This window comes from Citrus sinensis, chromosome 5 (genome assembly GCF_022201045.2).
Source record: "Citrus sinensis cultivar Valencia sweet orange chromosome 5, DVS_A1.0, whole genome shotgun sequence".
In the NCBI taxonomy this organism is placed as follows: Eukaryota; Viridiplantae; Streptophyta; class Magnoliopsida; order Sapindales; family Rutaceae; genus Citrus; species Citrus sinensis.
This window is the reverse complement of record NC_068560.1, coordinates 31,039,433-31,050,311: the sequence shown is the minus strand read 5'-3', so window position 1 is coordinate 31,050,311 and position 10,879 is coordinate 31,039,433. Positions and strand designations below refer to the sequence as shown.

Sequence of the window (10,879 nt, the reverse complement as noted above, 5' to 3'; positions counted from 1 at the left end):
TTAACAAAAGTTGAATATGTAAATATGAAAAAAAAGTAATCTAAAAATATTAATTTTAAATTTTAAAAAATAGTAAAAGACAGTAATAACCGAGGTGCTCAATAATAACTAAAAGTGTCTATTATTAGAGTTTTTATTTTTTAATAAATAATACTTTATAAAAAATATGAAGTTAGTTTGATGTGTCACCAAACAATTACTACATAAAATTTGATATGTTTTAATATATTACAATATATTTTAATTTATTTAATTTTATACAATAACATACCAAATACACCCAATAATTCCTTGATAAGTTTGATTTTATGACTATATGGTTCAATCATTAATTTCTTAATGAATTTTAATTTAATACAACCCAACATTTTAGGGAAGTCCAAAATCAAAATTTCTCACAAAAACGAGCACCCATCTCGTCTAGAATAGAACCAGGCTTATTTTTATGTTCTTTAAAATGATTATGTCGAGATCAAATTCTAATTTTTTCTATTTTTTTTCTTATTGAGTTTGAGATGATCATTTTCAATATTTTACTATTCTTATAATTAGGGTGATATAATTTTCTATGATACAGGGTGCGTTTGAGATTGAGGTGCTGTAGCTTTTAAGCTACAGCTGCTGTGAAAAAAAAGCTGTAATTATAAAATAAAAGTTAATAATATATAGTAAATATAAAATTTAAATAATAATTTTGATAAAATTATTAAAGATATAATAAATTTTATATTATACAAGTAAAAAATCATAACAATATAGCTTAAAAGCTACAACAGCTAGTGTTTACCAAACACTTTAGTACTGTAGCTTTTAAGCTACAGCTGCCCAACCTCAATCCCAAACGCACCCATAATCAAACATGTTTTAGTGCTTGTTAAAATCAATTAGATTAGAATCGAATTTTCAATTTTCTCAAATTTATTAATCAAGTTCGCTGTCATCCGTAATTGCGGAGGGTGGGAACCCCATACGAATCAAATAAAAATATACTTTAGTTTTGACTTATGATTTCGTTAAGAAGTAGGGAGTTGGATGTTATTATCAAATTCTTGGCAACTGTGCTTGAGATGTCCCTATTGTGTCAGCAAATTGCAGCTGTGTCCTCGGTAGTGGCATGAAGAAGATCGAGAGGGAGTTTGTCAACGGATCTGTTTGGCGGCGGCAGTGGTTCGGTTACACGTTCGGACTTCGGAGTATGAAACTTGTGGATGATAATGGATATTATTGGCCCACGTCACGAGCATTGCCGTTATATGTAATTAAACTGGAATTTTTGCTCACGTTCGTTATAACAATTGAATTAATGAGATTTATGGCTTAAGAAAGAAAAATGATTAAGCAACACAATCATGATAAAATCATTAAAAAAAAGTGTCTTTTAGTGAATTTATTGTTTTATCTTTAATGATTTTATATTTTTCTTTAAAAAAGAATTCTCAAAATTTACTAAAATATTATGAAAATGATCTTTCCCAACAATGTGTCAGATATTATATTAAATTATTTAACTTTTAAAGAAATATTTTTAAGAGTCTAATTGAGTGGTTTGCAAGTAATTTAATTTAAGGTCAGTTTGGTAATGACATAATTTTTAAAATAATTACAGTTAATTATACTGTAAATATAATCAATTGTGAAAATATTTATTTAAGTATTTGGTAAAATTTATTGCTAAAAAATATTATGAGTTTTAAAAATAGTTGTATGTATTTAATAAATTTTATTGTTAAACTGTTGTAAGAATACAAATGATTGCAATGGAAATAAAATTTATTTATACATTTATAAGAATATATGCATATTATCTTTTATTGTGTCTATATATATATATATATATATATATAATTGATAGTTAAAATAAATATTCTTATTTCATTAATTTTATTTTTATTTTTACTTTGTTACCTCAATATAATTTGTTATAATAATGATATTTAAATTTAATGATTTTATTTTCTAATTAAATAAAGATAATTTTAGATTTTTATAATATATGTGAAGTTGTATTAAAATAAGATTTTCAGTAATTTTAAGATATGTTGTAGGATGAGATAAATTTACAAAGAGTGATTTTAAAAGAATTTATCAAATACTAAAATTAACTTTTAATTTTTTAAAATTACTTTTGAAAGTCTCAAAAGTAATCCTAAATGGGCCCTCAGCTAGTAATACAAATCCCTATTTTAAAAAAGGTAGGCAATACAAAATTAATTTAAGCTTTGTTCACATCTCAGCTTAAAAAACAAAAATCTTTTTAAAAATATTATGTGTATTAAGCAGGGACTTTTTTTTTTAAACTTATTCATCAATCATAACTCTTTTACAAATGTCTTATGTATTGTCACATAAATTAAATGCAAAATTTAAATATTAAGATGCACTATAGCGTAAAAGTGTCTTAAGAAATAATGAACCCTAACTATAATTAAATCCTTACATAGGATTTAATTAATTTTCTTGATAATGTCAAAATAATTTTGAATCAATGAAGAAATAAAATAATAATTGTATTATGAAAAAGTATGTTTATAATTTAGTTAATCTATTCTAATGATAGTAAACTGACTAGTTGCATCTCTTTTTATGTTATAAAGGAAAGAGCTATAAATATGAAAGAACGGGTTTCATAAGAGTTCTAAAGGGGTGTTGAAGTTAGGGCTTAAAACGGTCCACGCAATGGCAATTACAGTCCAAATGGGTGGGAGAAGCCCAAATACAGCCCGTTGTTTCTTTCTCGGTCGCTCGATCAAAAAACTCAAAAGCCCTAGCTTCTTCGTGCGGCTCTGTTTCTCATCCAGTCTTCGTTCTTTGTTACTTCGGTGAGTAGCAAGCCGATGCGCTAATTTCCATAAGAATTCCGTACAACTTAAACGTAACTCTATTTTATACGCATCTTAAAATTTACAAAAACTTAGCTGCAGAACGGCGAAGAGCTGGTGGTTATTATTTATAAATCATGGAGGAGGCTACCGGCAACCACTCGATCTCTGACGAAAGAGTGAAGAAGTAAGTTTCTGTTAGTATTTCACTGCTCTGCTTCTTTAATTATTCTATTTTACGGGATTTTATTTTAGCCAGTTAGCCCCACAATGTAAGTTCTTTCATTGGTGTTAACTCGTCTTGTTAATTTAGAGAAGCGCCTCAGTTGGCGGCGTTGTTAAAAGAAATGAAAGAAGGGTTGGATAAACTGAGGAGTAAAGTACAATCTCTAATTACAAAGGTACTTATTAATTCAAGCTCTGGGCTCAATGTGTTTGAATTATTAATTCTTTGTTGAATATTAGTCTCATATGTTTGTATGTAACTGTGATAGGTGAAAGGGAATAATTATCCGACAGTGGATGGAATTAGCTATCTTGAAGCCAAGCACTTGCTGCTTCTTAATTACTGCCAATCAATTGTCTATTATTTACTTCGTAAGGCTAAGGGTTTATCGATTGAGGAACATCCTGTTGTTCGGAGCCTTGTCGAAATTAGATTATTTTTAGAGAAGGTATAAGTTTGTATCTAAAAAAAATAAAAAAATTATATGTCTCATTTGAGAAGTGACTAACAAGATTTTTTTTAAAATTTTTTTAACAGATTCGTCCGATTGACAGAAAGCTTCAGTACCAAATTCAGAAGCTTACAAGTGTAAGGGTTGGTGGGAATGCAATAGAGCCAGTGAATCCAAGTGCAAATGAGTCGGGTGAGCCGCAAAAGACGGAAGATTTATTGAAATATCGACCTAACCCAGACATGCTTGTCAGCAAAACTGATATGACAACTGAGGTGAGTCTTTACACAACAGATGAGCTTCAGAGACTTTTGTTTAATATCAAAACTGGAATGCATTTTCTTTAAAATCCATGTCTGTGCATTGTAGGATGGTGCTGGTGTGTATAAACCCCCAAAATTTGCTCCTGCTTCAATGGATGAAGATAAGACGTCGAGAAAGGAAAGAAATGCTTTGCGAAAGGAGAAAGAGACACTACGACAAGCCAGGCAAAGTACTTTTATGAGGGAATTGGTGAATGATTTGGAGGGAAGACCAGAGGAGGTTAATTTTTAATTGATTCTTTGTTGTGGTGTTGCAAGGCTTGGTGATAGTGTGTGTAGGTTCAGCTGATCTTCTGTTTTTGATTGTGAAAATACAGGTTAGGGAAGTTGTTGGAGCGGAAAGTAGAGAACTTACTAGATATAAGGAAATGATGGAGGAGCGTGCAAGACAAGAAGAGGAACTTTTCACTCGTGCTCCTCTTACGAAGATGGAGAAAAAGAAGATGAAACATCTGAAGAAGTCAAGAAATGGGTATGCAAAATTAAAATGGTTTAATGGTTTTAGAGGTAAAATTATAGGCTCGATATATGATTAATGCATCGACTGTCCATTTGATTGTTCCAGGTTGCTTGGTCTCACTGAGAGTTTCTATGATGAAATTAAAAGTTTACCCATAGAGGAAAAGGATGAGCGACCAACAAATGTCAGTAATGGTAGCAGAGGGATGGGAAAACTCGAGAAGCGAAAGGTGTATCATAGTAACTAATTCTTATATGGTTTTGTTTCGTTTTCAATTTATTTTTTAGTGACTGCTCCATAGTTTTATGAAGAGGCTTTAATGTAGCATATGGAATGTAATTGAATTGTAGGATTATAGCCTACTGTTTTCATTTATACACTAGAATTAACATTTTTGGCCTATTTGCAGAGGAAGCATTGAAGCACAAGAAAATATAATCTTTGGATGTATACAGCAAACAGAGTTAAAAGTGGCACAATTCCTTGGGCTGACATCAGATCGGCTATGTATTTTTAGGTTTGGGTGGCGTTTATAATCCAATTTTTAGACTTAGTAGTTGATTGCATTGTTGTTGTTACTTCAATTGCTTGAATGAGCTTCATAGTTGAGGTGGCGATCCAAAAGTTTTGTGAGGTTGGCAAATGTTGAACTTCATGTTATAATGAAATCAATTGAATTGGATGTTTATTTTGACGTCTTTGTCTTTTGATTTCTCTTGCTTTTACTTCAGTGCAGCTGCCAGGCGTTCCAACATCTCAGATTGTGTCAATTTTCCTTTAACTTTCTGTTGGCAATTTTAATAGGCTCATAACTAAAGGGTTGTTTAGCTTTTTGATTGAAGTCTTGACAGATGACAAACTTGCTCACAACCAATGAGTTTAGACTCGACGAACTTTCTCACAGCCAAGGGGCTGTCAAGTTTTTTTATTTTCATACTGACGAACTGTGGACCACTCTCAACTGATCTTCACAGCAAGCAGGTGGTGTGATTCCCAATTTTACATACCATAAACAATGGTGTACGTGCCAATAAATTGAACAATGTAATACTAATACTAATACTAATTTAATACATTCATTACCATTCACGGGTGCCCGGTATCAGCACTCTCCCGCTTATTGGACGGTGGTAGGTCTCACAATTTTAATTTATGCATAAACATGCACGGAAATTCAGCTAAGATTATTAAGGGATCGAAGAAGATAGGTTCCACACAGAAATAAAATAAACATCCATAACAGAACGAAGTCAATATGATGGGCAATCTTTAAAATAAAATAATAAATATACCACTTATATGCTCAATTTCCCATAATGTCTAGTGATTTGTTAAAATCCAATGCCTAAACTATTTGTGATGCCATTTCAAAGATATAGATAATAGATGCACAACATGGGGTAAAATTTGACATCTGGACCAATGAAATTTATCACGTTCTTCTCTTGTGTAACAAATACTAAATGAAAAAATATTCAAACTATAATTACATGAAAGAATGTAATAAATCTATGTTGGCCATCATAATTTTATGTCATTTTGGAGCTTCGCTTTGCAGGCTGGGGCAAGTTGTACAGTGTGAGACCCAACAGTAGAATCACACTGCCAAATAGGAAAAAGGGGCTCAAGCTTGCACCCTCAGGGAGGTATGGCAATGGAAGGGACAGTACATAAATCGCAATTGGTACTGCAGAGTGAACAAAAACATTGATTAGCAGAAGCCTTGTACAAAAGCATTAACAAAAGCATTGATTAGCAGATGCACGAATAAACTAAAGTATATAATGTTAGTGAGATCACCTGACAACATCACAACAAGGGAAGAAACAACTGCTGAGGAAATTTTCATTAGCCTGAGCATCGATATATTAAAAGCCATATTAGTGGCTATATACAGTAGTGGCAGCAATGGAGCCCCGTTACAGCCTGAAGCAACTAGCAAGAAACATATTAAGTGATAAGTAGAACTCAAGAAGAGCAATCTTCATCAAATTCACGAGGAAATGAAAATCTCATAAGTTATAATTCATTTCATAAGCATCAAAAGTGCAGTTGCTTTATGTCAAAGCTCAATGGCTAATCAACATTAGTCAAATAGAAAAAGCTTTGAACAACAGGATTCACTGCAGAAAGAGTTTCAGGTCTTTTTAAAATTAGCTAAAAAGAGTAAGGGTTGGTTCTTGTTTGGAGTAGTTTCAGTTCCACTACATTAGAAGATGACTTACACAGATAAAATGCGCTAAAATTCTGCCTAATTAACTTCAATTCAAGTTTCGGGGAAAAAAAAAAATCAATTCAGAAAACTGTTTCCTCACGAACTAATATGCAGTATTCGGACAAGTGACAAGGGACTTGCTCAATGTTTTGCCAACACAGAAGGGGGTAGGAGGGTTGGGGCAGCAGCAGCAATTTATCTCCTGTTATTTTGAGGTTCTTTGCATATTCATAGTGACTTCAACAGATACGAGGCTAGAACTCCAAAATTTAGATATTTATAGAAATACAATACTGAGGATAAATCTAATACTTAGCAGGATATCTATCAACATATAAACCAAGACATAAGAACTTGCCTGATGTATTTGCTCCCAAGTTTAGAAGGCAACCAGCACCACTTTTCAGATACAGAGGAAGTTCAGCAAATGGTATTCCTTTCAAATTCGACAGGAAGGGTAAAAACAGAAGCACAAAGAGTGCCTACGAATCAGAGGAAACTTTGAAATTAACTATGAAAACTTTCTCAAATTCTGGAATAATGCCCCAAGAATCCCATTGTATCATGATATGCATTATTTCTAACCCCATAAACTAAAGAATACTGACCTCCCTAAACAACATAATTACCATTTTTTTTTTCAAAAGAAAACTATGAGTATTTATTTTAATATATAATGGAATCATTACATGTTCAGTCAGGAAAAAGAGAGACATGAAAAGTATAACAAGATTTTAAATAACCTACCCCTTATGTGAAAACAAATTTTCTAACCATCTGCTAGCCAAAAGCAATACTTGTAGTTTTGCAAATAAGAAGCAACTAGTAACAACACCTTAAAATGATCATCATCAAACTTCAATAGCAAAGCATGTAATGCTTACCTGAAATCCAGATCCAAAAGAGTTGACAACAAATATGTCAAGTGACTTTCCCTGCACATAAACTGGTTTAAGACTCGGATAACTTCCAATAATACAGGCACACAGTGAGCAGGTCAACGACAAAACAAATTAGAAGGCCTTCTCATTTTTCAAGAAATGATAGTTAGTAAGGCATACCTTCAGGCACTTTTTGGCATCATCAAAAATAAATTCCTGTTTACAAATAAAGATGCAAAGTTGTTTATTCTGCTTATACAAGGTACAAAGTAAACCCACAACAACACATCACTGTTATAAGTTGTAACCTTGATAATAGATGCACCAGCTTGAAAAGCAGACGATGCTATCATCATTGATGGCCATAAGAAATCAACTCTGGAGAGCATCTGACCAGAATTTGATCCACTGCAATGCAGGATGCACAAATAACCATCAGGGGTCTATTCTTGCAACGGCAAGACAAAATACTTTATGACAAGGGCTCTCAAATCTACAAAAATATAAAATCACTCTTTCTATACGCCAGTATTGTAGACAAGGTAATTGCACCTACCATACCAGCAGATTCTTTTCTCTACTGCAAATGATATGCAGTATCCAAGTACTTTCTGGTAAAGGACATGATAAATGGTACACAATTTGATTTTCCTTTCCTGTCAAAGAGGATTACATCTATTCAAGGTACTTAATTAACAAATCAGGAAAAAGCCATGCGCACAGAAATTACTTCTGTTCTTGTTAGAAGAAAAAGGGTCTTAAGAACTGCAGACATAAGATTATAGCTCACTGAAACTCTGACATTGAAACTTTTTCATTTCACAGCTAGCATCTAACTCTGATCAGAAAAATCTAGAAAACCAGATGATTAGATGGCCAATAGGTTTTTCAGGGAAAAGAAAAAAAGATTCAAACAGAAGGTGGCCATTACAAGGTATACAACCAATACCATCTTCAGAATAGAACCAATGGTTTGATTTTATATCGACATGATCCACTCCCACCATTAAAATTTAGAAACATCAAATCTCGCTTTAAAGCTAAACCTGTTAAAAATTACTGTTGGCAGTGCCTCTCGCCAGAATAATTTTGCAAGGGCTTTAACATTGTTGGCAAATCAATGAAAAGAGAAAGGAAAATGAAACGGTTAAATCTTGACACACCTTGCAACAGCCACCCCTACACCAGTAGCTACAAGTAAGCAGCCAGCAATTTGGGTCACAGAAAACTTTTTCCCCAAGAGAACAGCAGAAAAACCCAGCTGCCACACCAAAAATGTCTGCGAAATAAAGGAGGGAAAAAAAATAGAAAAATGAAAAAGAGTCAGGAAGGAAATTTCTGAGGAGACGAAAGATGATATTTTTCGAGATAGATAGAGGTTCTTGATGGAAGAAAAAACTTAAAATGACTCTTACTATACGCTAAATCTGAACCATGAAATATGATCTTATCTATGCTTTACCAAGAATTTTCTTCTAACAACCGACTGCATAACATTACCATAGTGTTGGTGGTGAGTCTCATGGTTTCTTCCCAAATGAATGCAATACAATAAAGGAACTTGTTTGGTATTCACTTATTCTAACACCTTAATTTAAATTAAAAAAAAAAATTTACCTGACTCAGTATGGGTATAGCCGGTCCAGGAAGCATAGCTGTAATCGACAGATCATACTACATTAAGTAACAAAAGGTACAAATAAACACTGGAATTGAATGTTTAATGTTAAGTTAATGGTTTGTCTTTTCTTATTCGATTCGAAAATGTATCACAATCCAAAGTATTGATCATCAAAGGTTACCAGCAGCAGCCATTCCACTAGCGACACCTAGAGCCTCTAGCATACCAATGAACAAGAACCGATATTTCGGAAGACTAATCATTTCATCAGTCACGATTCCCATCAGGTACCGCGTGTACAGTATCGAAAAATAAATGACCACGTACCTATAACAATAATTTCACAAAATTAAATTAACATTAATAATACAACTGCAGCGTAACGTAGTAATCAACGCCTAAAAAGTTACCCGAAGGTAGTGATTTGGGCTAAGAAGAAAGGGTATTGCTTCATGGGAACGAGAGCCAGCTTGTAGAGCACGCGATTGGCAATTGCTAGCGTCACGGTGACCGCTGAGCTGATTATAATTATTTGACTGTTTGACGATGACGGTGATGCTGTTTTGGGGGGATTGCCGTCGGTTGACGCACGGGCTGTGAAATTAGCGTTTCTACGTGAGCTGTAGAGAATGTTGGTGATACCGCGGGCGAAATTATACTTGTTAGTGGGAGATCGGCAAGGTGGGAGTCCGTCGACGGGCATTGAGATGAGAGAACGGGATTTCGCTCCGTAAAAGTTGTGGCTGCGTCTTTTGAGGAGAGGAGGCTTAGACGAAATGGCTTGAAACCACGACGTAGAAATAATTTCCATTACGGTGGAAGGAGAAAGGAGAAAGATTGACCGAAAACAGAAGTGTCGTCTGGAGTAGAGCGACCTGGACAGTCGGCGGCGACATAAGTGTTGACCATACGTGGAATTTTTTTTTCCGTTTATTGATTTTATTTCGTATTTCGTCTCACTATTTTTCTTTTTTAAAGCGAGCTAACCAACTGACCATTTTAATTTTAATACCATTTTTATGAAAAAAAAGAAGAAGAGAAGATTAATAATAACGAAACGCGGTTCTGAAAATACATGCATACAGATTTATAAACAGATGTCTTGCTTCTAGCTCAAGTCCAATATTTTAGTTAACAAAGAATTTGTAGCTCGAGCCGATATATATTTTATGGCATACTGTGTCTGTGACGGCGGACAACCCAACTCGAACCTGTGCTCCTAGCAAAGAGACTGTGACTTGCTTCTAAATCAAGTAATCTGGATGTCCCAAATGATAACATACGAGTTAGATGTACTATCAATTTTAGGAGAATCATATAACGCACTGGTGCACAGAGCAATTAACGTGAATATGCTTTGTGTTTAAGGTGGCATTCATTTAGTAAGAGAGGTTTCCCGTAAGGGTGGTTATGTCGAATGGTGTGATTTCAGCAACAATTCGACTCACGAGGCTAACTTGTAGCTCAATCAATATGGCGGACGGATACCCTAGCCAATTATCTTTGATTTCCCTTGCCTGCTATTCATTTTTAGCGCCCGCGTTCTTTGCATCCTCAAGCAGAATCCTAAACATGCATCGCAAGAGTACCTGACCCTATTATCTCCTACATGCGCTGAAAGCCATTAATTATTTTTACTCATATAAACGTATACGATTCGTGATTAACACCAATGTTTTGTGAACAAATTAATATTTGATGAGATGTTTGTTGTTGAAGAATATTTTTGGGCTGTATGTGGCTTAGAAATTGATGGGGCTGTTTGAGGTGTGCAATTGTATTGCTGTTCTATTTCCTCAAATGTTTTTCTTCATGATGCGTTAATGGATAAATCAAATTTGCCATTCTGTAGGTTGGTTTCGGCAGATTCATGATTAAGAAAG

The 10,879-nt window shown here is 33.8% G+C and overlaps 2 protein-coding genes across 6 annotated transcripts; one reads left to right on the top strand and one right to left on the bottom strand.

The window, feature by feature from the left end:
* The first annotated feature begins 2,669 nt into the window (after positions 1 to 2,669).
* On the top strand, positions 2,670 to 4,973 carry LOC102610971 (uncharacterized). 3 transcript variants are annotated; one of them, XM_006472364.4, is made up of 9 exons: positions 2,670 to 2,819; positions 2,916 to 3,006; positions 3,133 to 3,220; positions 3,314 to 3,493; positions 3,583 to 3,771; positions 3,866 to 4,039; positions 4,137 to 4,291; positions 4,385 to 4,508; positions 4,689 to 4,973. In XM_006472364.4, exons 2-9 carry the CDS (start codon positions 2,957 to 2,959, stop codon positions 4,698 to 4,700), a joined length of 972 nt encoding a protein of 323 aa, XP_006472427.2. In that variant the 5' UTR covers positions 2,670 to 2,819; positions 2,916 to 2,956; the 3' UTR covers positions 4,701 to 4,973. The 3 variants fall into 3 exon arrangements, with proteins under 3 accessions (XP_006472427.2, XP_006472428.2, XP_015384048.2); XM_006472365.4 differs by having other exon boundaries at positions 2,676 to 2,819; positions 2,922 to 3,006; XM_015528562.3 differs by having other exon boundaries at positions 2,730 to 3,016.
* A 707-nt stretch (positions 4,974 to 5,680) lies between these two features.
* LOC102610256 (protein CLT2, chloroplastic) lies at positions 5,681 to 10,080 on the bottom strand. Of its 3 annotated transcripts, none has more exons than XM_052442183.1 (10): positions 9,407 to 10,080; positions 9,178 to 9,323; positions 8,993 to 9,030; positions 7,937 to 8,031; positions 7,684 to 7,783; positions 7,556 to 7,591; positions 7,379 to 7,429; positions 6,853 to 6,976; positions 6,080 to 6,214; positions 5,681 to 5,966 (listed from the first exon to the last, which is right to left on the bottom strand). In XM_052442183.1, the coding sequence occupies exons 1-10, from the start codon at positions 9,805 to 9,807 to the stop codon at positions 5,809 to 5,811; spliced, it is 1,284 nt and encodes a 427-aa protein (XP_052298143.1). In that variant the 5' UTR covers positions 9,808 to 10,080; the 3' UTR covers positions 5,681 to 5,808. The 3 variants fall into 3 exon arrangements, with proteins under 3 accessions (XP_052298143.1, XP_052298142.1, XP_006472424.2); XM_052442182.1 differs by lacking the exon at positions 7,937 to 8,031 and adding an exon at positions 8,539 to 8,654 and having other exon boundaries at positions 9,407 to 10,076; XM_006472361.4 differs by lacking the exon at positions 7,937 to 8,031 and adding an exon at positions 8,539 to 8,654 and having other exon boundaries at positions 6,080 to 6,205; positions 9,407 to 10,070.
* Between the last annotated feature and the right edge of the window lie 799 nt (positions 10,081 to 10,879).